A 27,435-nucleotide genomic window follows, 5' to 3' on the forward strand; every position below is an offset into this window, starting at 1 on the left:
AAGTGGTGATGCAACATGGAGGCTTAAGTGGGTAGGAGAAGAATAAATGAAACAAGATGGGATCGGGAGGGAGACAAACCATAAGTGACTCTTAAGCTCACAAAACAAACTGAGGGTTGCTGGGGGGAGGGGGTTTGGGAGAAGGGGGTGGGATTATGGACACTGGGGAGGGTATGTGCTTTGGTGAGTGCTGTGAAGTGTGTAAACCTGGTGATTCACAGACCTGTACCCCTTGGGATAAAAATATATGTTTATAAAAAATAAAAAATTAAAAAAAAAAAAAAAAGAAAGAAACAACCAAGCGGAGAATATCAGTGGTACAACAAACTAATTCTGAACAGCAACACAGTCACCATGAGAAACTCAATATTCATCATTCATCATTTCTGTGTTCTTATTTTTTTATTAATTTTTAATAAACTAATAATGTATTTTTATCTCCAGAGGTACAGGTCTGTGAATTGCCAGGTTTATACATTTCACAGCACTCACATCATCATTTCTGTGTTCTTAAAGCAAAACAAAACAAAACAAAACAAAAACCACATACATATAAAGAAGAAAAAACAACAATAGGCAATCTTCTGATTCCTTAAGATGATCCTTCTGTGCCATTTATTTTAAAGAAGAAAGAACAGCCTTATGGACAAATGCAACCACATACCCAGGAAAGCGGCCAACTTTGAGAACTACTTCTACATCTTCAGCAATGAAAAGGATTAGCTGCTGAACAACTATGTCAGATATTCTTTTTTAAAACCAAAAATTGATGCTTAAAACACTATTCTCTGAATAGTACAAAATCCTAAACTCATTTAAAGCTGTTAACTAGACTTACCTTCTTATATTTTTATTAGGCATTTATTCTAAGTTCATTAAAATGTAGGTATTATTCACATTCTCTAAGGACTAAGTAAATACAAATACTAGTTAGAAATCACTGTTTATAAACTATTCATTAGAACAGGACATAATTTTCAATGGTGGTTAAAAACTCCCTCTTTTTAATATACAAATGTCAGTAAGTACATGATAAGATGTCCAATACTTTTCATCATGAGGGACTTGTGATGAGAATACTTAAAACACTAAACCAATTAAATCAAAATCATATCAAATGTACAGGATTGTGAAGTTTCAAATACCATACCAAGTGTTGGCAAGTGATACATTGCTGTTGGCAATGTAAAATAATACAACTAACTTTGGAAAAGAAAACGAAAAACAACCTCCTTTTTCTACACATTTTATATGCATTAAAAAAGATGAAAAAAAGTACAGGAGGGGTGCCTGGGTATCTCAGTTGGTTAAGTGTCTCTCTCTCTCTCTTTTTTTTTTTAAGCTTTATTTACTTATTTGAGAGAGAGAGAGCATTGCATGCACGCACAGGCCAGGGGAGGGACAGAAGGAAAGAATCTTCAAGTAGCCTCCACCTGAGTGCAGAGCCAAGGTAAGGCCTGATCTCACGACCCATAAGATCATAAGCTGAGCTGAAAGCAAGAGTCGGACGCTTAACAAACTGAGCCACCCAGGTGCTCCAAACGTCAGACTCCATCTCTGCTCAGGTCTTGATCTCCAGGTCGTGAGTTCAAGCCCTATGTTGGGCTCCATGCTGGTCATGGAGTCTATTTTAAAACAAAACCAGATTAAACAAACAACAACAACAACAACAAAAAACCCCATGAAACTGACAAAAATGATCATGTCAGTGCAATTATGAAGAATACCTCTTTTCTTGGTTTTCTTATGTTTCATAATTATAGAAATTAATGTTTTCCTTTGATTTTTAAATATAAAAACTACAGTATTGAGATTCTATAAAATCAAATACTGTTTTAAATGTTATGACTACAGGGGTGCCTGGGTGGCTCAGTGGGTTGAGCCTCTGCTTTCGGCTCAGGTCATGATCTCAGGGTCCTCTGCTCAGCAGGGAGCCTGCTTTCCCCTCTCTTTCAGCTGCCTCTTTGCCTATTTGTGATCTTTCTCTTTGTCAAATAAATAAATAAAATCTTTAAAAAAAATAAATGTTATGACTATGTAAAATTAATCACTTGTTAATTTGCAATACTGTCTAAAAAGAGACACTCTCTTGAAGGCAGAGAAAATGCTGAGTGATGAGAATCGCTGTAAGAACACTGACAGAGGTTCATTTGCTTGCTCATTTGGATATTTAAAATTTTAACATACACCTAGTCCTGTGGAAAATAAGATGAAGATCCATTTTTTTTCCCCTCTCAGAAATCCTCGTCTGAAGTAGGATTTTCTTTCTTTTTGAACTCATCGAAATTGAAATTCCAAAATCTGAGTATTTCACAAGTATCTCTGAAAAAATTTATTACTCATGTTTACTTTTAGAGCAAATAACCCCACCTTGCATTGCTAATGAATGAGAAAACTTCCAACGTTCTTAACACTTTTGTTTTAAATGACCCCCAGAGATTTTCCACATTTGAGGATGGCCAACTGAACCATGCACCTATAGAATAATACCACATCAAAAGGCATAACTATTTTATTAAGTTTTTAATTCTAATTAACATACAGTGTAATACTAGTCTCAGGTATACAATATAGTAATTCAAAACTTCCCAACATCACCCTGTGCTCATCCCAACAAGTGCACTCCTTAATCCCCATCAAAGCGTGACTATTTTTACTTAGATGTCTTATGGTTTTGGTTTTATTTTATGTTTTAACTTAACACATTCAAAGCTGAACACAACCCCCCTTAATCATTTCAGTGCGCCCTCACTAGGCTTTGCTACCTTGGTAAATGGAATCATCACCCCCCCCACCCCGGTCGCTTTAGTCAAAAACATCAGTCTTTCTTGATTCTTTCCTCTTCTTCACTCTCATCTAATTCGTCACACCACTGTGTTAGTTCGAACACCAAAATGTGTTTCTAATCAGTACCATTATTAACATTCCATTTGGAATCCTGCAAGAGCCTCTTGACTGGCTTCTCTTCTTCTGATACTGCTCCCTCCTCCCAATATGGTCCATTTGTTACGAAAATGCCGCAGACTTGTAAAAACCCTTCCGTGGATCCCTCTGGGCTCACAGAGCTGACTGCCTCACATTGCCTGACCTGGCCAACGCTAACTTCTATCCGCTCGGCTCATCTCCTCTCATCCTCCCCCTGATCACTTCCTTCCAGTCAGTCACAACGGTCTTTTTACTACTTAAATACACCGAGCCCATTTTCCCCATAGGCTCTTTTAATAAACAAACAAACAAACAAACAAATAAATGAATGAATGAATGAATAAAATTTACTTATTTATTTTTGAGAGAGAGAAAGCATAAGCAGGAGGGAAGGGTAGAGGGAGAAGCAGACTGTTTGCTGATCTGGGAGGCCAATGCAGGACTCGATCCCAGGACCCTGGGATCATGACCTGAGCTGAAGGCAGATGCTTAACCCACTGAGCCACCCAGATGCCCCTCCCCACAGGCTCTAGAACACACTGTTCTGTCTAGAATGCTATCTGATGAACTCCACACAGAGGTTCTCCTTGACCAACCAGTCCACAGTATTCTCTTTGGCCTACTCACCAAGAAAGTGTGTGATATTGTTTCCTAATGATATTGTTGAATAAATGAATAAACAAACTATTTTGGAATAATGGATATTCCAGGAAAATGAAAACAAATGTTAAAGTTCATAGCCACTTAAAATCAAGTAAAGTAGAAAAACCTATAGAGCTACAGTACCTTTTTTACCTTGGGTCAGTATCACTGTATCTTGCATCTTCTTGTACCTATTCAGGCACTGTCGAAGATCTTCTATTTTCCGATCCTATTAATAAAATAAATTGTCATCTTTAAACTATGACTTTAAACAGTAAAAGTAATTGCAACACAAAGAATAGGGAGACATGAATTATTTACATTATTCAAGGAATATTTCTAAACTTTAGTAAAACTGGTAATATCTACATTTTACCAGTTTTCCTACGTACATCAGAGATAGAGAAAAAGTACCTCTAAATTTAGAGATCCTATCCTTCAGCTGCCATCTTTAAAAACAAAAACAAAACAAGGTAATAAGATACAAAACAAAAACAAAAACAAAACAAGAAAAAAATCAACTTTAATTATTCTCCTCTCCAACTTATGGGCAGGTCTTGAAAGAAAGGTCTACTACACCTGTTGTCTTTACCTGCTGTCATCAATCATAATCTGGCCTTTCTCTTCTCAAAACACTCAGCCAAAGTTGTACCAATTAGTCATCAGAGTCATCAGAGACTTCATATTTACTAAAAATAAGAGAACTTTTCATCCTTTTTCTAATTTGACCTCTGATACTTGACTGACCCCACTCTTTCCTCCTTTTTCCTTCACTTTTCTTTCCACTCTTTCTTTTCTTCTATTTTGATTTCTTAATCCCTTGACCAGATAGATATTCTACTTCCACTATCTACCCAGCCCAGTCTATAAAATGTTAGTGCTTTAAGATTTTGTCCTTTACCCCCACTCTGGTGGATCCTAAAAAAATGGGCTCCCTAGCTCTTCTCTCACTGGTTTTGGGCCTGGCCATGTGACTTGCTTTGGTCAAAGAGATATCAACAAATGTGGTTAGGGTTTGCCCTCTCTCTCTGCTCCAGGGAACCTTCACTATGTGAAGAAGCACAGGCTAGTCTAATGGAAGACGAGATATCATTTGGAAAAGAGACATCCCAGATGGGCCCAATCTATGCAAGGATGTTAATCACTAGACATGGGAGTCACACCAGCCTAGACCATCCAGCCCCATCCCACCCACCAGCTAACTGCAGAGATCAACAAAGCCAGCCCAGACCAGGAGAACCCCCTAATCAACCATCAGAAGTATGAGAAATAATAAATGTGATTTGTCATGGAGCAAAAGCTAATTTACATATCAACTATAGCTTAGTCTCCGAATATCTATAATTCTGTATTTTTCCTAAAATGGACTGGGTTCACTCCCTACCCCATCTATAATTATACATTAACCCCCAAATTTAGATTCATTTTCCAACTTTCTATGAGAAATCTCCTTTTAAAAGTCCCATGAGCACATCGAAGTGAATGTCTCTAAAATTAAGCTCATTATTTGCCCCTGGTACTTGAGCTTAGATTCCCTTAACTCTTTGAGGGCACTATCATTCACCTCATTACTCAAACTAGAAACTTGTTCTCAAATCCCCCCCCCCAAAAAAAATTACTTCAAAGACTTTTACTTACTCGAGACAAAAAGAGGGTGAGAGTGAGAGAAGAAGAAGCAGGAGGAAGGGGCAGAGGGAGAGGGAGAAGCAGGCTCCCACAGGGAACCTGATGTGGAGCTCAATCCCAGGACCCTGTGGTCGTAACCTGACCGAAGGTAGGTGCTTAACCAACTGAGCCACCCAGGAGCCCTCAAATCCAAAATAAGGTTTTCAAAAACCCTGTCAACCTGTGTAAATGTCAGCTTCATATACCCCTCTACCTTATCTCATTCTGAACTTTCCCAACATGCACTAGGCTGTGCCAAGTCTGGGCTTTTGAGACATGTTTAGTTCATAGATACTCTCCTTAGCAGCTTTTGTTTTCCTGATAAACAACTCTTGCCTTTCCTCAGATTTTGCTCAAATGCAACCTCTTTGAAGCCTTCTGGAACTACTAAAAACTTATGTCAGCGTTGGTGCTCCTAAAGCAGTTTGAATGTCTAGTAAGCCCTCAGTCAACACTGGGAGATTTGTTTGTTATTGATGCTTTTTGAGAGAGAGAAATTAAGACTAAATGAATTTGTGATTACTTTTTTAAAAGTAAAAGCTATGGGGGCACCGAGGGGACTCAGTCAGTTATGCGTCTACCTTTGGCTCAGGTAGTGATCCCAGAGTCCTGGGATCAAGCCCCATATCAAGCTCCCTGTTCGCTGTTTTTCTCTCAAATAAATAAAATCTTAAAAAAAAAAAAAAAGTAAAAACTACATGGGCCCCTTGCTAATGACTTTCCTTTTTATTCCACAGTGGTAAAGACTAGCAAAAAGAAACCTAAATATAGGTGGGTGGAGAGGGCAATGAGTTTATTTCCTAATAAAGAGCAAATAAAGAGAATTGAAGGGAAAAATATAGAGTAAAACAGAGAACACAAGAATTAGAGAAAGAAACAAGCTGAGACAAAAAGATCAAGGCAAAGTTCTTTGGCAGTTGCTTGTTTTTTTACTTCCTTGAAATGACTCTTTTCTTGGGAAAATGCCTCCTTGTTCTATTCATTGAGTAACATGAGATGTAAGAGTAGTTCTGATGATGCGAGCTGAACCCGACTGCTGCTGTCCGCTGGGTATATGGCTGATCAGGTAGGCCATGAAAAAACACCTTGCTTTAGAGGACACTGTTTCCCTGCTCTCATCAGAATGAAATCAGTGAAGCAACAGGAAAGAAGACTCTGGAGTCCCTGGCATTTGGCCAACAAAGCTAAAAGACAGCCTAGGGCCATATTTTATTTCATGGTACTGATGCCTCTGTCTCTTGTTTTCCTGATAAACAACTCTTGCCTTTCCTCAGATTTTGCTCAAATGCAACCTCTTTGAAGCCTTCTGGAACTACTAAAACCTTATGTCAGCGTTGGTGCTCCTAAAGCAGTTTGAATGTCTAGTAAGCCCTCAGTCAACACTGGGAGATTTGTTTGTTATTGATGCTTTTTGAGAGAGAGAAATTGTCTCACATGAGACAATCCCTCATGTGAAAGAATCCAGGAGTGTGAAGAAAATGATAGGAAGAAAATTAACCTCATTGGGAAGCTAACAGTTGTCAGGGACCACCCCTTTCAGAGTTCATGCGAGCCCAGAAAGGATGCACTATGGACTGTATCCTTTCTCTCATTTCCCACCTGAATATAAAGAAATGATCTGAGGGCTTGAACATTTTTCCAGATTCACAGGGAGGTGGGAGAGGGAGATCTCAGTGGACCCAGTGCTGCCGGTCACCACTCTACCCACACAGTCACAATGACAACTGCCATCACCGAGAGCAGGCACATGAAGGTAGAAAGGCAGAACGGCTGTCCCTCAACATCAGTAGTGTGTAGGGTTCTTCCAACCTGGCATATCTCAAGAAAACTCATGGAGTGATCAAAATGGTGGTACACACCCACATAAATACTTTAATTTCATCTAGATACCTTTTCTTCATTTGCTGCCATCAAAGATTCCATAGCCTTTTTCATTTTTTGCACTTCAATATCTGAAAATATCACAAGAACATGTCAGAAGTCAGTTTTGTTAAGGTGTGTGACAATAACAAGGGGCTGACTCTTCAGACTGAAGTGTTTTAATGAAATATTTACCGTCCATATCCTCTTTTGGGGAAAATCTGAAAAATGAACACCTTCCATGTCGCCTGAATAGTTATCACTCCAGAAAGCAAACAATATGGGTCAGAGCTAACTACCCTCTCTCGAAGCAATAACAAAATCCTCACGAGAACACGGAAGGTGAAATTTCAGTGCTACAACCATGAAAACACAGCTTCTCAATTAAAAAAAAAAAAAGAAACAAGAAACCTAGAAAGCAGTGGGCGAAAGCGATGGACGGTGTACACAATGACATAAGCAGAGGACAGGATACTCAGTTTTAACCAAGATGGAGGCATGAATGGCAAGAGCCTGATGGAATGTGGCATCTATAGCTGTCATGCTATGAAGTTGGTTGTAGGTTCCATACAGAAGGATAAGTACTTTGCTTCATCTATAAACATCATTTATGACACTATTGTAAAAGGTAAATGTGATTTTCCTTAAAATTTGACAGTCAATTGGGGCGCCTGGGTGGCTCAGTGGGTTAGGCCGCTGCCTTCGGCTCAGGTCATGATCTCAGGGTCCTGGGATCGAGTCCCGCATCGGGCTCTCTGCTCAGCAGGGGCCTGCTTCCTTCCCTTCCCCTCTCTCTGCCTGCCTCTCTACCTACTGTGATCTCTCTCTGTCAAATAAATAAAATAAAATCTTTAAAAAAAAAAAAAATTTGACAGTCAAATACAAAAGCACATTACTTTAATAATAAAAGAACCAATATTTTAAGATGAAATGTCAACCTAAAACAAAATCACAAATTTAAAAAATTCAAACAGAAAAAAAAATTGAGCTAAGGTTACCTGCTTCTGAGAAAAACAAACAAACAAACTACTACTTAAATGCATCATTCATCACTGATACAACACTTTCAATATGAAGGTATATTCTGTAGAAATTGCCCTTTTTTTTTTTTTTTGATGCCCAATTCTCTGGGTGTAAGAATTCAACATCTGGAGGAAAGAGTCTATTAATTAATGATTTATCTCGATGATGCATTAGATAATCAGGGTTCTGTTAATCAGCCTGGGTACAATCTCTTGTCTAACACCAACAGGGTATGTTTAGTTCTTAATGTAGATCTCAGGGAAGAAGTGGGCTACAAAACCTTGAAAAGTAATTTTCTCCTCTGATACTCTGTCTCCCGAACTACAAAAAAAATTCTTCCTCCCCTCTGTTACTCTGGGTGTTCTGCTATACCCTGTGGAGCAAAAGGGCTGAATCGGGAGGGGGGGGGGGATCAGCAAAATGACCTTTTACTCCTTGTTTTTACTGTTTGTTTATATACGCTCTATTTTGTGCACTCTGAAGAAATGGAGAGCTTATCGATGAAGCAACTTCACATCTTTGGTGAGATAAATGTTTTTAAAACACATGCAAAGAACAGTCCAAGTAGTACTTTTGGTGAATTTAAAGGCTGATGGAAAGACACCAAAAACCTTACTTTTGTCTTTGAGCTTCTTTTTAAAATTTTCATCTGTGTAGGAAAACCCATTGAATTGGAAGTTAGTATATACATTACAACAATAAATATTTTTAAAGTACTATTATTTAGTCTTTTGCCTAAGATAAAGAAGCTAACCCTATAAAAACTGAATATTAAACACTATTTTGTGGCTTTAGGAATGGTACTGCAATGCATGATGCTCTGTGTAAGGTTAGAAAGAGAATATAATTCATCCAAAGACCTAGATTTGAGTTCCTACCTCTGTCACTTCTTCTCTGTGAACCCTGATTTCCTGGCATATTAAAGTTAGGTCTGTGGAATACAAGCAGTCCTTATACTCTACGGGGTGAAAACACCATTAGTGATGTTTGGTTGTAACATTTCCATTACGGGTCAGCACATGGCTTTCCTGAATGTGCCCAGCACTTGGCTTAGGACACATGAACCTCATCACTCAAATTCAATGACTCTGACGTGGTCTACCTCCCGTTCAATGAGATGAGTCCACTGATCATGCAGTGAGATCTTATGCCAACATCAGATTGCTATGAAGTTTCTAAACATTGCTCCCGACTCTTGTGTTTATCGGGCTGTGTGTTGGCGATAAGCAGTTCATAGACCAGCGTCCGTCTTTGGGAACCACTACTCCAACACGTCCTCTAGACCACAACATGATTCCATTTTATTCTTAAAACCGTAAAGGCATGACCTATCTGTGAACATCCTTTAAAGACTACACAAATCTAGGAATGCCTTGCTGGTTCGTTCAGTCAGTATATAGTATGTGATTTTTGATCTCGGGGAGGTGAGTTCCAACCCCATGTTGAGTGTAGAGCTTCCTTAAAAAACAAAAAAACACAACGCCAGAATTCTATTATATGCCAAAATACACAAGGGGGGAAAAATCCTTCAATGGTTGATGAGTTAGCTTTCTGATCCATAGGGAATTACAACTACAGGGATATAAAGCCAGGGTATTCTAGAACCAAGAAAGACATTATAGGTAACCTAACTGAAGCCCTTCATTATTCAGACAGTGAGGTTACCGATGCTCACATAAAAATGTACTAAAGCTACACTCAATGGAATTTTTAGTTTCAAGAGTCAGAAGTTGCTTTGTAGTTTGCATGCCACAGTGATTTATAATAGCAAAGAAAGGTTAAATCAAACCTAGTGTTGTCAGGTGTTCTGTGCATTTATATTTCCAAATATAACATAAAAAACACATTTCATTCAAGTTATTTTCTATCACATATAACGTGTATTAAAAATGACAGTCCATACAATATTCAAGACAAACTTCCTCAGTTATGAGAAAAATTTTTGATAAATTCACACACGTTTTCAAAAAAGAGGATTATTTTTGCTTTCTAGCAGGTTGAGGGCTCAGTCCACCATAAAAAATTTTCCTTGATCTTCCAAAGATGCAAAGTCCTTTCCTCTCTTCTCTCAAAAGTGTAGGAACGGTTTCTAAATCTCTTAGTTCATGCTGTTTCAAGTTCAGTTCAGAGGGAGATTAAACCTGGGACATGATAATGTTCCCTTTTAATGCTTTCTATCACTTCCTTGTACTGCCATCAGAACAAGAACTGTCTCAACAGAATTCACAACTTAGTAATGCATAATAAACACCGCATGAAGTACAGAGTTGCTCTCCTCTAGCTGCTGAAGAGGAAGCTACTAGATCCCCAGGCACAGGGAAGAGTTTCGGAGGAGGCCCTGCTGTCCTGGCCTCAGCTGGTTTCCGCTACCCTTCTCCTTTCTCTGAAAGGACTCACCACTGACACGGGGTTCTTTTGCAGGTGTGGGGAGGAAGGGAGGGCTGCACAGGGAGGTTTCTAAGAAAGTAAGAGAACAAATGTCAAATGTATGTGCCCACCTCGATCGAGAATTTCCACCCCTTCTCCTTTCATCTTGCACACCAGTTTTTCCTGTAGCCTTTTTACTTCAGATTCCTTCTCTTCCAGCTGTTCTTTTAAAGATGCCAGTTCGTCCTACAAATGATAAGCTCGTTTTACAACAGGGAATTATGACTAAAGGAGAATATTCAGGGAGCATGTTAACTCTTAAGTCAATAATGAGTTTTTGGGAATGAAACAAAAAACGATAGGAATCTAGATGCAGACTTCAGAAACCAGACAGTGGCAAGAGGAAGCAGGAAGCAAGACAATTAATGAAGGTCAATGTCTAATAATTCTGGAATAAGTGTTTTAAGATTCTGTGTGACCAAATTAAAACAAAATGCTTTAAAGTGTAATTAGGACCTGAGTAGCCTAAGTTTTAAAGCTTATGTTAAACAAACAAAAAAAACCCTCCCCCAGTTAATCCAGGAAGATAATCAAATTAGACCCCAAGTGTCATAAAAGCAAAATAAAATGCAAATTGGAAAATATATATCAAGACTTGACTGAGATTTATTTAGTATTTCAAGATGGCATTCATGTTCCCTGAGCATGAACAAGGCAGAGCTTAATTGATGGGTAAGGTAGCAAGTGATGAACAATGTTAGCCAAATCATGGGACTAACTAATTCATCTTCATCACCAAAATAAAAGGACAGAGTCTCCCACAACAATGGAAAAAAGATTTAACAGATTTTAAATCCCCCCCCCTTCTTGTCTACTATGTAGCTATTAAAGATTCCAAGTCCAATATTCTATTTACTAATGTTAAATTTTCAGTTTAATTTTGGTGAAGAATTAGCTTTAGCAAACTGAAATTTTGCTGGCTGTATTTTAGCACAGAAAATAAAGCTATGCAGTGCTAATAAGTGTATTTTTATAACTGATATACATTTTATTTTCAGTCTCTTAAGGTAGGTATTGTGTTTAGTACTATGAGAAGATCTCCAAAGACGCAAGAAAGCTGGCCCTATACTTTTTACTTATGATAGGCACGGATCCCAAGTACAAGGAATTTTTAGTAGCACTGGCAAAAAGCTTCTTTACAGCAGTAATTTCAACTCACTGTCATGATACAGTTAACCTGTAAGAAAGTCCCAAAGGAAGAAGCAGTCTGAGGCAAAATGGATATCTTTTTCCAGGTGCATTTTTACAACTATTTTACCAAGCTTGGATCTCAGGTACTCTAAGAGAATGAGATCAAATTTCTAAATGAATATTTTTATTTTGCCCATTTATTATTTTTCATTAATTATTTCATATGTTTCTGAAAACAACATCAGGGATCGCACTGGCCCTTCCATCAGCTTTTTTAAATGTATTTTTAAAAAAACAGATGACACACACACGATGAATGCACATGCTACTAAAAAACACTATCACGGCAAAACAGCGCAAGCCAGAAAGCAAACAGGCCCAGGACCCCATTACCCAAAGTCTACTACACCTTCAGTGACTCCCATTTTTGTTCCATCCGCTGCTTTTCATACTGCATCTGACCCACCTTGATTTTCATGCTAGAAAGTTTGGCCATTAAAGACTGGTAGAGAGACAGAGGTGTGAAAGAAACCACAGATAGAAAAAGACAAGCCTAAATATCCAAGAAAATAGTATCGGTTTATAAAGGAGGTTAGGTTAACTAACAGAAATAACAGGTTATGTTTCACTAGATTAGTTAAAGCCCCAATTTTTAAAAATTCAGAATAGTGGTGTTCAAATTCAAGAAAGTCTCCAGCTTGGGGGGAAATTTCATTCACTTGTAAGATAACTTCTTTATCATCTATTGAGTTGAGAACTTGTATTATGGATCATAGGTAAGTGAGGCAGGCTGTTTACAAATTTTTGCCATTGAGAAAGCTTACCTTGGTTGATTTCAGCTTTTTTTCATACTGAAGTCTTTCATTGTCCATTTCACTGACTCTTAACCTCAAATCATTGATCTCTTGCATTAGCCCCTGTCAAAGGAGGAACAATGAAACATATCAGGAAAGCAACAACACACCTATGTAGGCCAAAATAGCAGCTTGGAAACCTAGTCAACAAGCCCCTGGGTTCAGGTTGTAGGAATTGGATCAGACAAATGGAAATAAATGTATCTCCCTGAGGCCCAAAGCATCTTTCTAGTTAAAACACTATTTTAAATTCTCCATGCATCTGGCCCACAATCATGAGATTATGGAAATCAAAGGTAATTCTTTAAAAATTAAATTCAAATAATTAACATATAATGTATCATTAGTTTCAGAGGTAGAGGTCAGTGATTCATTAGTCTTATATAACACCCAGTCTCTTCACATCACTGCTCTCCTTAATGCCCATCCCCGTTACCCCATCCCCCCACCCCCCACCCCTCCAGCAACCCTCAGTTTGTCTCCTATGCTTAAGAGTTAAAAGGTGACTTTCAATTTTGATTAACAAAGGTAGCCAATCGCATACATCAATCATCAGCTATTTCTGGACTAAAAATCACCATATAGATTCCAACTTTAAAAATTAACTAGAAAAATTTTCTTTAGTAAAGCCATTACTTTTAGGGCCTTTTCAGTGATCTGTGGATTATTTATAAAAATATTTTTACAATTTCTTCCTTTGTCTAACAAAAATATAGATTGTTCATCAACCCAGTCTGGGAGAATGGAATGGAATTTAAATCCTTTTATTGTTTTTTTTGAAATGTAAACCTTTTAAACCAAGGATTCTCAGCTTGAGGGTGCATGAGGGCCCTGTAATTTACAAATACATTGTCATAACATGAATGTTACATTTGGAACAGAAAAAAGAAAATAATCCTAAGGTTTTCATAATACAAATACAGCCAGAAGCTTTTCTCTTTCACATTAAAAAAAACAAAACAAAACAAAAACTAATTTGCTTGTAAAACTTGTCTAAGTGTTCTAAGAAACAGTAACATATTTTTGTCTAGAGCCCGGACAGTAGGAAAAGGGAATCAGAATGCCACACAATACCAACTTCAAATACTGTGGAAAGGATTTCTTTTTTGATTACAAACCATCAAGACTCCAAGAATGCTTAACATGTTTTTATTCCTCATTTTACAAGTCCTCTACTCCTGAGCCACAAATAAACAGATGACAGAACTATACAAAAATGCCATAAAAAAGAAGCAATACCATAAGAAATAAAACTTTCTTACTAAACTTCTATGAGTAATGATTCACACATGAGGAGAGGGATGCCTCTCCTAAATTACTTAACAGTACTACATAATAATTACTCATTAGTTATTATTATAATTATTTTTTCTTTTTTTTTTTTCCTAAAGAGGGGGGAAGAAGGAGAGACGTTTCAAGCAGACTCCCGCTAAGCATGGAGTCCTAGGCAAGGCTCAATGAGATTCTGACCTGAGCCAAAATTCAAGTCAGAGGTTTAACTGACAGGGCCACCTAGGTGCCCCTAGTACAGTTGTTATTAGTACAGTACCTCAGTAAGGGAACAGCTGTTTCCTCCTTTCACGAATGAGGTCAGGAACTGTTTGACATCATTTAATAACATTTTAGCTGTGATTCCTTATCTACAGGTTCGGAATTCAAGTCTAAGGAAAAAGTCAGTTTCTCCCATTTATTTATCCCCCATTTATTAATCATTCTTGCATACTAGAATTCTTAGTGACCTTCCTTCATCTCCTGGTCTTTTTAATATATATCTTGCCACTTTTTCATGGCTAGCAGCTTTGAATTCCTATTTGGTATTGTCTTATTTTAACTCTTCTTTTAGAAACAGTGACAACTTGCAAAAAGAAGTAACTAAAAAAACCACAATTATAAATTGAGATAATTTTTCTGTTAAAAAACAAACAAACAAACAAACAAACAAACAAACCCTACCCAAATTTCCCTTCTGGCAACACTAAGTATGAATGTAAATCTCCAACCTGAAAGAAGTCCTGTTTTTCCACAGTCAGTCAAGCTGGAAAATCTGGAAATAGCTCAATATAAGACTTTAAAATAATGGAATTCAAATTATTTCCAATTCAGTTCTTTATAAAAAGAAAACCCCTGTTACTAGTCCCTTTTCCCTCTCCGAGAAACTTCAGGCTCCGCAGAAACGTCATTTCTGGCATCTGTACTCTTACCAGAAGGGGGCACTGTTGAATAGTGTTAAGCATCTCCTATCAGCCATTCCAGGCAAGTCTTCAAAATTCCAGGATTTCAAGACTTTTACCCTTAATCTTTCAGAAGTGCCTGTATTTCTTCCCCACTCCAATATTTTCTTAGAAATTAATCTCCAAATAATCTAAAATTCTAAGACAAAGTTAAGGAATTTTGGATTCATGAAACAGCCAGGGAAATTTTTGTTTGTTTTTAAAGGAGGCTCCAGACCCAATATGGGGCTTGCACACTCTACTGACTGAGCCAGCCAGGCGCCCCCACCAAACATTTTATTAAGGGAACAAAAATAGGAAAGAGCATATTCAATTCGGTTTTAATTTTGAGGACTATTTTATTTGTTGTTATATGTAATGAGGTTGATCAGATTATAGTTTATAATCTCTAGATATGCATGTGGTATTTTACCAATAGTGTTAAATATCTTAGAAAAAAATCAAGGATTGAGTTTACTGAAAGTCTGATGACAGGATCACTTTGTTTATGATTGAAAATGCATGAGTAATGAGTAAAGGAAGGAAGCACCAGGAAAAAAAAAAAAAGTTTTATTAAAAAAATGCAGACACGGCACCTGGGTGGCTCAATCGCTTACATCTCTGACTTGATCTTCGGCTCAGGGTTATGGGATCGAGCCCCACGACAGGCTCCTCACTCAGCACAAAGTCTCTTGAGATTCTCCCTCACCTTCTCCCCCTGCCCCTCCCCCCCGCTCACACGCTCTTTTTCTCTCAACTCAATAAAATCTTTTTTAAAAAAACGCAGACAAACTCAAGAGATGTGACTACTGCTCTGGAGTCTTACCAAAAAATCCTAACACATCCACTTCTATTTGTCCCAATGCTTGGTTAACATCCCCGATCCAAATTAACCAGTCATGCAGGATGACTCCCCCTCAGCTTTATGGACACAAGGGAAAGGGCCAACTCTTGACCAGAACACTGCGACGTCTTTCCCTGCACCAGAGTAACCTCCATGGCACGCAGTCCATCTGTTGACTGAACTCTGTCATGTTATGCAGCAAGTGTGGAGTCAGGGAATGACAGAGAGGAAATAGAGGAAAATATCCAAATGGATTTTTTCAAGAAAGCACAAAAGGGACAATTTTAGAGAAACTGGATGACTTTCTCAGCTCTGTTCTAAGAGCCCCAGCCTCAATCAAGTGAGGAACATGCTCATATAGGTGACTGACAAAGAACTTTTGAAGATTGAACGTGAACTAAGTTGGGGATTTCCTTTTGCTGTTGAGGAAGTAACACATACGCCAAGACCTTCCATTACAGTTCCATTTTGGCAGAAAATTGAATTTGGAAAATAGCAATGGAGTAAATCTCACTAAAGCCAGTCTATGCGGGACTTGCCCACAGCTAGTAACATACCTAAGGGACCCCGTTATCATGATGGTACAGAGTTGGCTTCAAAGAAACGTGTGCAAAGAAAACAGAGGGGGAAGAATACTTAAATGAGTTCTCCTCTCCGCTTCTTGGGACGCAGTTTCTAATGCAGTATGACAACTTTCCATACTCCAACCGAGGAAACAAAAGAGAGAGAAAGGAAGAGATTCCCTGGGAGATAAGGGAGTCCTGCAGATCTTCAAATTTTTTCCAAATAAACAGATTTCAAACGGATATGCTCTCTTTTCCCAACAACAAATAATAAGCAAATAAAAGACCCAGATTAACAATAAAACAGCCCAAAGAACAAAACATGTTTAACCACAAAAATGGGTACTTCAAGTTGTAGAATCTATCCCAAATTTCACAAAAGTATACTGAGCTTTATTTAATTGGTATGATTTATGTGTGGAAGAGACCAAAAGTAGAAGGCCAAACTAAATAAATTCTAAAAATCTGATTTTTATGATTATATAATAAAAGCATGTTCTCTGTACATATTTTCAAACCTACTTATTATATAGAAAATAATCAGTAAAATGTAAAAATGGCTATTAGTAAAGTGATACACTTAAACCCATTATTTCCATAATGAAGAAAACCACTACAGATGGACAGGAGGACGGACAGGAGGACAGACAGGCAGACGAACAGAGAGAAGCTCCAAATGTCACAAAGTGAAAAGTTCTTTCTAAAGACTAATGAAAGCATTAAAATTTCATATCAAAAGTCTCACAATTTAAAAAAAGGTACGAACAACAAAAAGTCTCACAATAAATATTGCCATGAGCATTTAGTGATTAAAAAGTCAATGTAAAAAAAGCCAATGTAATTAAAGATTATTCCTAAAAAGGAGCACGGATGAACGAGAGCACGTAGCCATTAACTACGTCCCCCTCACGCCTACAAGGAATTTCAACTTGCTCTGGAAATATGTGTATGACATATACACACGCACACGCATATGTATGTTAAGGGGGAGGGTATCACTTACCTCCGTGTCTCTGAACCTGTCTTCATAATCCAATCTATCCTTCTCCACAGCGGTCAGTCTAAGCTTCAAGTTAGATATTTCAGCCATCAGATCCAACTTCTGAGTTTCTAGGAATGTCCTACTCAGAAGCTCCTATTGGAATTTAAGAGATACACTCAAAACTTGTTTTATTACAAATCACCACATATGATTGTGTCTTACCCTACAAAGCAGTAACTATCAAGTCGGGAATGTGGTAAAGATTAATCACTAAACAGATAAAATTTGAAAATATTATCTGCTTCTGTGAACCTTCATGGAGCAGAACTAAGTGTGCGCTTACTTCCTGGGGAGACGTACATGCTCTAGATATGCAGAAATCTTAACTGCTTCAAAGCCTGATGAGAACACTGATGCTGACAGGGTCGCTCTGTGTTAGGCACTGTTCTGATGTGGTTCGATCCTCAAAACAACTTTCTAAAGCAGAAACTCCTACTAAAGATAACTCAGGAATTATCTGTGTTCAACAAATGAGGAAGGTGAGGAACAGAGAGGCTGAAAACCTGCCAAAGGTCATACAGCAAGGATGTGGCAGAGCAAGGACTCAAACTGAAACAGTCTCCCTCCAGTACGTACCCTACCCGCTATATTATAGGCCCTCTCGTCTACGAGCACTGTGTGTGTGTGTGTGTGTGTGTGTGTGTGCGGTGTATTACAAGTTTGGGTTTGTTTTCTTTTCCCCATAAAAGTCACATATGGTACGTATCTTTTTTCTTAATCATAAAATATATGCTCATATCTGGGGGTTAGGAAACCATATGCAAATTTAAAGAAGAACATTAAAACTACCTATAATCCTATCAGTATTTTATTCCAGATTCAAATTACATGAACGCTTTCTATGTTATGCATGTGTTTTGAGACCCAGTTACCCTCTGTTTTTGCTTAAAATATGCCAGTCTCGGTGAATCATGAACTTCAATGCTGCGTCCGAGGGGACACAACAAACAAGTGCAGAACTTCAAACAGGCGAGCAAGAAAACCCCACCTCAGTGACGGCTTCTGAACATACCTGCTGCAGCATTTCCTCTGTGGCATTCAGCTTCTCCCGGTGCTCTTCAAGACAAAATTCCAAATCTCGAATCTTCTCCCCCTGAGCATCCACCTGGTCTGTTAACACACTTACCTGTATATAGAGCAAAATACTGCAATAGATTAGGAAGGATTTGGGTCCCACTACAAACTTTATTTCTCTAAATAGAACAAAAACTGGAATGATGTCACTACCCATTTGTTGTAAGGGGAAAAAAAAAAACTGTCAATAAGACAGCAGTCCTTTACAATCCTATCTAAGTGATGCTTCTTGACCTGCAGACTCCCAATTTTTAAGGAGGTTAGGGCTGATTGGGGATATGCAATACCTTGTAGTTATAGGTTAACTTCATTTCAACCATTTTATGCGAGAGGGTATGTGCATAGATCATCATTTTGGGGGGGTTGGAATGGGAGTGGGAGGTAGTATTAGAGATTAAGAGAGGAAATGGAGTTATGTTTGAAAGAGAAGCTGTCAAGGACTACACGTGAGTCTTTCCCCACGATCACCAATCCCATAAATACACTGCAATTTACTTAACTCAAAATACCAAAATAAAAATGTTTGTCGTGCATTTAAAACATTAAGAAGAAGAAAACTCAAATTTAGCCACGAAACCAGAGTCCGCTACTCACTTCTGTTCTGTTCAGCTCACAGGATCATTTTTAAAATTGAAAATTAAATAGATTCAGATTCAAAAACATTCAGGTTTATGAAAATCTGTGGTATAAAATTGCAATTTATGCTGTAAATTAAAAACACCAGATCAACTAAGATGACAGATCAGATCAGAAAGTCAGCTTAGATGACACTGTGGCTGTCATCAGAGGAGCCGAGGCTGCTCACTCTAGACCGGGGAGGCACACCTTGGTGCTACCACAGTCCTCACCACTCCCTATTGTGTGTACGTACTTATTTCTATCAGCAATCCGACTCCCAAGCATCTGAATATGCCATCCCAATTTAAAATGGTCTTTGTAAATATGTTGTGGAGGAAGAATAGCATTGTTAAAAATCACTTGCCTGAAGAACGAGAGATTCGTTATCATTCTCTAAACGTGCTAGCCTTTCTTGATACACCTCTCCATTTCCGGGCAGGTGTCCATTTGTCTGAAAAGATGAAGGAGTATGTGTAAGGCTTGACTCTCTTTAAAACTGAAACGACTGTGAGCAAATAAAATGGCATACATTCTTAATCCAAGGAACCTGAATAGAATTCAGCCAGCTGCTGCCACCACTGCTAGAAAACACGAGTCTAAAACTTGGTCCATTTGCCTCAAAATAGGTAAAATGGGCATGGTAGGCATGTTATCACCAAACCAGACAAGTTCCCATCAAGCAGAAAAATCATGACCTAAAAGGAACAGTGGTTACTAACATGCTCGCAGGGACGCATAGCTGGGTCATACGAAGTTTCGCGAGTGTGTGGTCAGGCAGAAATTACTTATGCCCCCTGAATGATCTGTGCTATTTCTGGGTGGGGGCACTGGGAATGTCCTGGGCTGCCCTTATGTGCCTCCCCTCTCCTCCCAAGTTGCAAACCCAGAACTGCAAATGCCTGTCTTTACAGAGGAGGCCTTGGGGGCAGCTCATATCAGCTTCCTCCCTGTTACTCAGGACCAAATCTCAGGGCAAGCCTTCCCTTTGTCTTTGAAGCCTTTCTTCCTTCCCCTGAAAGCTTAGGAAGCAGTCCACAACTACTTCCCCCAACCGTCCCCATCCACACCTTACCAGGAACTTTATTAGCTCCCATTCTGACTTCACTCTTTGTGACTTTGCTCAACTCTATTAGGTTACGCCAAGCTCCTGCAGAGCCTGGGAACAGGTATCATCCTGCAACCACAGCACTGGCCTGGGGCTCTGCTTAGATTCGTGCTCACTTTCTTCACCTCCCTCCAGCCCCGCACGTTTTTATCAGATTCGGACATGTCTGTGCATGGGGTAAATGCTGAAGGAAACACCGATTGGGAAAGCGAGTCACATTTTTCTTTTTCTCAGCTGTCTCATATATAAAAGCCATTAAGGAGATACACAAAAAGGCTCACGGAGAGCACACAATATAAAAACATCATTTTGAAATACAGCAGTATATCTGATATGTCCCTTGTTATCTCATGTAAGTAGCTCATAATCATATGACGGGTAATCCCAATAGAATTTCCTGATTCCTCATTCAACTACAACAGAAATAAAAGCCACTGGAGCTCAAATTAGTTAGATAGGGCCATCCAGAGGTCAATGAAGAAAGCAAATAACTTCAGGGGCGCCTGGCAGGCTCAGTTGGTTAAGCATCTGCCTTCAGCTCAGGTCATGATCCCAGGGTGCTGGGATGGAGTCCTACATCAGGCTCCCTGCTCAGCAGGGAGTCCGCTTCTGCCTCTCCTCCCTGTGCATGCTCTCTCATTTTTTCTCTCTCTGAAATAAATAAAATCTTAAAAAAAAAAAAAAAAAAAAAAAAAAAGAGCAAATAACTTCAGGTTTAAACCAGAGAAACACAAACTCAACCTTATCGTCCAAGAACACAGCAGATGTGACATCTATTATTTTTCAGAATTAACTGGTATTCTTATACTACCTTTCCAAATAATGCAGTTTCCCATATAAATTCTGGAAGTAATAAAAGGCATGTGTTGAGCGCACGCACACACACACGTACATGCACATGCTAACAAAAAAGGAAATTGCAGCATGTTGCTTCTAAAAACTTAGATGCACTGGATACATTGCCCATGAGGCCACAAAAGAATCAGAATCTTATTGAGGAAGGCTGCAACATGTATTTAGAGTGGATAAAGTTTTTTAACATCAGCTTGACCACATACCTGCCCTATAACCATTGCATAATTCTGGTCATATTGTAAACCGAAGAATCCAAATACATTAAAAGTTGTGGCCTAAAAGACTTCCAACCCCAGGGACTGCCATGAAAATGAAATTTACATAATTTTTTAAGGACAGTTTTTTGGAACAGAGCCAGGATGTATGATACATGTTCTCAATCTGAAGCAGTACTCAGACTGGCCTTCTACAGCTTTGAATTCCTCATTCTGATGATGAATGTTAGCAGGCATCTGCTTTTAAAACCCCACGTGCTTTTATAAACAGATACATTTCATGAGGTAGAAAAAAAAAAGGTTTCTGTTCACTGAGGATAAAAAGTAAAAGTTGTTATTTCTTCCGATGGAAAGATTAGAAATGCTGCTATAGCAAGTTCTAGAAGGGTTTCACGAAGCTACTGCATTTGAAATGGAAATCAGATGTTCCAAAATCAGTATCACAAAACGATCTTAGAATCAAAATACTAAAAACTGACTCACTATGAGCATACATACTCACACTTCTCGAGACTAGTGATATTTACAAGAGTTCATAATGCTCAAGGAGTTCTTTTTTTAAAAGACCACAGGTCACCACAGCAAAACAAAGCCAAAGTTAAGAATCACCAATGGAGTAGTTAAATACTTTTCAAGGAGTGCACTGACCTAGTCAAGCAGGTGAAAGTCTAGTCTCTTCACACATTTATTTCTATTTCTGCCAATTCTGTTACCTTGGACTTAAGAATCCTTGCAGGAGGTAAATTCCATTAGGCAAATACCTTACCACCTCTGTTTTTCCTCCAACTCCCAAGCTTTACCAACCTGACCACTCAAAACCTCCCCACGTGGCATGCACTCTCGAATTCTATTCCTTTGGCGCGGGCCGTATTTCCCACCCTTTCCTCATCTTTCCTCGCTCTGTAAAGTCCAGCTCAACCTGGGCTTGGCCTGTGAAGTGTTCCTTGAGTTACCTGTTCACTCATAGGCCAGTTAGAGATTCCAGATTGTGGAATCCTCATCGTGGCAGGCAACACACTGAACAGATGAGGTTAGACGTGGCTACATATATGTTCCCCTCTTCCAACAAACTGCCTTCTTTGTGAGTAGGTTTGCCTTTGCACCTGGCACACAGTGAGTTCAAACCAAATGACTATGGAATGAATAACGAATGATAGGTGTTCAATAACCATCAGATGAATACAGGATGAATGAACACTTGGTTGCAAGTTGGCCCTCTCACTTCTCACTCCGTGGTTGACCTGAAGCCTGTACTCCCTCTTGCTACCATGTTTACGAGGTGTTTTCAGAGCCTTTTTAATGGACTATACTTGAGACTATCTTGCATGAACTCCCTTACATACTATCTTCTCCAAAGCAGAGTATATATGGCCTTCGACATCTTCCCTTTCTTCCGCCATCTTGGGGGAATTGAGTCACTTCCTGCTCAAAGCTCATTATTCCACATAACCTTTGGATCCTTAATTTCCTGCTTCCCTGAGACTTACAATTACCACCTCTACCCATACTATCCTCAGTTTCTTCCTCCTAGTGAACTTTCTTCCACTGGCCATTCCAACATCTACTCCAAGGCTGTGTGTCCACCACTATACTCACTCATCATTCCTCTCGGCCTCTACAAATCCATTTTTCTTAGCCAGTTCTCACCTCCTCCTTCTTACCTTATGCCATACTCTCTTCTGCCCCTACACTGGTTTCCCTTCTCTGTCTTGTCTTGTCCTTCACCACTTAGCTTTTCACCATATTCTGCCATGGATGGCTTCCTCATGACCTTACAAGAGTTGGTCACTTATTCTCCTTAATGATCCCACAAGGCAAAACTACCTTACATTTCTTTTGATTCTCCCAAGATTCTTATAAAATCATGGGCAGAGAGTTAAAAATACATTGAGTATCAACTCTTGTTGAGTCTATTTGACATCCAAAGCACTGAACACCAGCTCAAATTACTTTACTCAAAATCCCAGAGATGCCTTCAAAATAACTCTTCCTACTTTCACTCATGATGCAACTCCATCCTGACCACATTTGATACAACTGAAAGTTTAAGTCAAAATCAGCATCAGCTTGGGGATTTCAATAGTATTGTAGCCAACTAACAGTGCGTGTGGAGGAGGGTATGGGACACTTGGGAGGGAAAAGCAAGGCAAGGGATCCAGCTCGAATGCAACAGTGATACTTTAATTAAGGAACTTGTGGTGTTTGCCGGATATTCCTGGCACGACGGGTAAAATGTCTAAATGGCTCTATTCCTTACAGAATTATAGAGTCCAAAAGTTAGCCAGCAACCACCCCTGGGAATATGAGTTGTCTGAATTCATGGAGCAGATGCTCCATATAATGCTAAAGGCACAATATACCTCACCCACAGTCATCTAGATAGAAGCTCTTCTATTTATATTATTTTCCTTTTAATGGTCAAGTAGACCCACGATCAAGTATAAAGATGTAATAAATGTTAGCATCTTGCTTCCCATGCCTCCCTTTCAAAAACTGTTTTATTATACAAAATTTCATTTGTATCTGAAAGTAGAGACCTTAAGTACCCAACACACAACAATATCAACGGTTACTACTTCAAGGTAGGCAGGAATGTTTTGCCTGCAATGTTCACTTAAAGTATCGTGCTATATTTTCCTTTAATTTTCTTAGTTCTGTTGGTTTGCACTTGTCTCCAGTTGACTACCCTCTCTCCCCAGCTTCGTTTTGCTTTGTTCTTTCCAGAGCTCTGCTGTCCTGTCTAAATCCCAAACCAACAAGCAAGCAGTGATTTGCCACAATTACACTTAACTTCTGTTGTAACACAGAACTCAGTTTGAATAGAACATTCCCAAATCAGAGTGCTGAGTAGCTAAATGACAATATGGAAAAGAAAATCAGTTCCATTTTATAAAGACAACAAATGCTAAGAAACAGTTGGACTGCTGCTATAACACAGACACACACACACAGACACATACACACACACACACACACACACACAAACACACAGATACACAGTCTCCACCAAAGTCAATACACTTATTTTTTTTTTAAGATTTTATTTATTTATTTGACACAGAAAGAGAGATCACAAGTAGGCAGAGAGGCAGGCAGAGAGAGAGGAGGAAGCAGTCTCCCCACTGTGCAGAGAGCCCAATGTGGGGCTCGATCCAGGACCCTAAGATCATGATCTGAGCCAAAGGTAGAGGCTTAACCCACTGAGCCACTCAGGCGCCCCTCAATACACTTATTTTTTAAATTAGTTTTAAAAACTGCCATCCAGTTTTTTATTTCATGATGACATTTTTCAAAATTCTGTATCAAGGAAAAAAAAAGGAAGGCGCAGCCCTCTAAATCTCCTTTGGTTAAATTTATCTCCAGCCACTCAAAGAACCCTCTCACACCAGGGCCTCGTGCACCCTAACCAGCATTACCTCTCTACTGCTGCGTGCAGACATTTGTTTGCCTGCTCTCTACCAGATACTGGAGTAGGAGGAGAAACGGAGAAAGACAGGAAGGCCACGAACACCACAGTCACATTTCACCAGGGCCTACCAGCACAAGAAGGAATCTCATACACTGTTGTCCAAAGAATAAATGAACATGATGGCAAGAGCACTGGAAGTCAAACCACCAGGCAACAATACTCCACTCCCCTGTCCTCTCTCCAAGTGTGATGGAATCAGGGCGGTGAGGCTCTCACCTTGTGCTTTGCATAATGATCTCAGGGCAACAGCACTGCCACTGGGAGCTACTGGAGCATCCCCACTGGAGTGTCCCCACTGATTGGCTGATGACGCTATGTACTAGCAGGTCTGCCTCCATCAATCTTGAAACACACCATTTATTGTCTCCTCTGAAATTTCTGTTATGACTCTAAAAAATAAATACGAACCCGGGGCAATACAGACAATCTTTCCAGGAAGATGTCTATTTCTTCCAAAATCTCATCAGGTCTGCTCAAAAAGAAATCCAAAGGGAGAAATCCATCTCACATATACAGCGTCACACCCAAAAAGCCCACTCATGACCCTCTCCTAGAAAAAGATGCCTGTTTATTCAAAGTCGCCAGAAAGTGCTTCAAAGCCCGAAGCTCAGGATAAGCCTGAGTACCTCCTGTACTTTCCAAGTCAAGAGAGCAGATGTGGTCAAAATCAGAAATATGGCTTTTATTTCTGGGTTGTAATTTTTCTCAGTGTTTGTTTTCCAGAAATAGAACACATCTTCTTCACTCAATAGCCAACGGGAGCAAGAAACAAGTGTTCTGGGGGTGAGAAGCTTTCACGTGAGCTAGGATGTCTCAGTGAGACACTGCTGAACTCAGATGATCTGTGACCCTGTGACCCAATCTTAAGATGGGCCTTGTTTGCCAAAGCTGGAACAAACATTCCCTGGAGACACACATGAAAAGGGAAGCTGGGCAGAGAGCAGTGGGGGATTCTGGGGACGGCGGGCCTAGAATGGGTCATGTGGCGGAGAGTCAGGGACTGGAGAGAATGTGCCCCACGTCTCACGTCGTGAGTATTTTTATTTTTATGAAACTTGTTCTAAAAACTTTTTTAGAAGATACACTTGCAATTAATAGGACCTATTTTTTAAATGTAGGAATACGATGGAAATGTATTGTGACTTATCAGGTCAGAAGCCAGTGAGGCACACTTCAATTTATCTTATCGGCCACGATGCCGATTTGAAGTTCTATCATCGCAGTTCCACTCACTTTGTCAAAAACTGCACTTTTGTCATTTCTGCTGATTTTGCGAATGCCTCATACTAAAGCTGCTAAGCAACTGGTAACTTGTGGGATTTTATGCCGATCAAGGTCATGATCCTCAACGTCTTCTATTGGGAAAAGCATAGTATGAATGTTCTAGGCAACTCATAGAGTTAGACCTAAAGCAAACAGAAACTGCTTGCTTGGCTCAAATAATTTGACATATTTTTCTGTTTGCCCTCTTGAACTTAGAGCTTGATAAAGCATGTAATTCTCCACCATTAATATCTCTATTAACAGGATAATACTTGTATCTCAGTACTTGACCAAATACGGCATACTCAACAGATTTGGGTTTTTGTTTTGTTTTAACCACAGGAGAGGAACTTCGGAGTCTTAAACTTGTCAGTGTTTAGAAAGTTACAGCTATAGCTACTTTATTCAAACAAATTCATTCTTAGTGATTTAATATCCCCTCACAAGTAACAAACTATTAATGTGACTATTTTCTTTCTTCTGAACCAGCTTCTGATCCTATGAAAGAATGATACAGCAGAAATCAGTAGGGAAGGAAGACGCGACACCCGACAGGAAACCAGGGGGTCTCCTGGCCCAGACAAAGTAATTAGAACTGCAAAGGGCCAGTGGCATTAATGAGAAGATCGGTATCAGTCTTAAGGACATGGACTCCCAAGGTGGCTATCATTAAACATAAATGAAATCTTAATTATGTAACTGAGAAGAAGTCTCTAAAATATTGTCAAAGCTTCTCCATAGTCTGAAAAATGTCTGTAGTCTTGTAAAAAAGTGAACCATGTAGGAGTGACACGGAACTGGAGCCAACACTTTCTTTCCCTCTTTGCAGATGGACCCAGTAGTTTCCCCTCCATCCTCTAAAATCTCTTCAGTGTTGTATTTTCGACTCGTCTACCAGGCGCACCGACAAGCACTCATAAGTTCGCTCCCGGCACTCACACTCCCGTGCGGCAGAAGCTGTTGTCCCTGTTTCACAAACGAGGAAACGAGACAAACAGCTTAAAAAATCTCCCCCAAATCATGCAAGCTTCTAAGAATCAGCCCCCAAATTGAAATTCAGGTCTGTTGTCTCCAGCACCTGCATTGGGAAATGCCAAGATACAATCCAACCATCAGTTTTATCACAGTATTAATGTTCTCATTTTGGGTGTTGGTAAGATATACCCAGAAAATTTGTCACTTTTACCATTCTTAAGCATTACTCGTATTACAGAAAGAACACTTTTTCTATCTTCTTCTCTCAATATTTTTAGTGGCATTCTTTAGATTTTATTTGTTCCAAATGTATTAAAACCATGGTATATACCAAAGTGTTCAGGGAAAGGGCAGATCCTCCACGCCATCCGTTTTTGAGACGGATGCCTAGAAAGGGGCTTCACTGTTCCGGGAAGAAGAACGCGATTGGAAGCCCAATTCTATAGCTTCCCTCACACCCTAGAACTGACATGACCCCCACAGATCACTAGATGGCACTTCCTATCAGATACTGCAGACCTCTGCCTCGCTGCCTTTGGAGGTTCTATTCACTCTGCTTCCTATCTGAACTGCTCTTGGTCCTTTTACAGTAAATTTTCCAATAGTACTGAGAAAGCATCTATTACGTGCAAGGTTCTTTCCTTTACAGGACTATTTGTTCTAGGCCACAGCAGG

At 39.3% G+C, this 27,435-nt stretch overlaps 1 protein-coding gene across 7 annotated transcripts in view; it reads right to left on the minus strand.

The window, feature by feature from the left end:
* LOC309868514 (liprin-beta-1-like) overlaps nt 1-27,435 on the minus strand; it is a 78,050-nt gene that overhangs the window by 32,508 nt on the left and 18,107 nt on the right. For 3 of the 7 annotated variants that reach the window (XM_082738434.1, XM_082738433.1, XM_082738438.1), the window contains exons 4-10: nt 19,243-19,329; nt 18,199-18,312; nt 17,148-17,279; nt 12,498-12,590; nt 10,614-10,728; nt 7,123-7,184; nt 3,712-3,796 (exon numbers count right to left, since the gene is read on the minus strand). In XM_082738434.1, coding sequence (XP_082594560.1) covers nt 3,712-3,796; nt 7,123-7,184; nt 10,614-10,728; nt 12,498-12,590; nt 17,148-17,279; nt 18,199-18,312; nt 19,243-19,329 — 688 coding nt within the window. Of the gene's footprint in view, nt 1-3,711; nt 3,797-7,122; nt 7,185-10,613; nt 10,729-12,082; nt 12,176-12,497; nt 12,591-17,147; nt 17,280-18,198; nt 18,313-19,242; nt 19,330-27,435 lie in introns of all 7 variants that reach the window. The other 4 variants (XM_082738435.1, XM_082738439.1, XM_082738437.1 and 1 more) reach the window with 3 other exon arrangements.

The sequence above is a fragment of the Mustela nivalis genome (genome assembly GCF_964662115.1).
Source record: "Mustela nivalis genome assembly, chromosome: 7".
NCBI lineage: Eukaryota > Metazoa > Chordata > Mammalia > Carnivora > Mustelidae > Mustela > Mustela nivalis.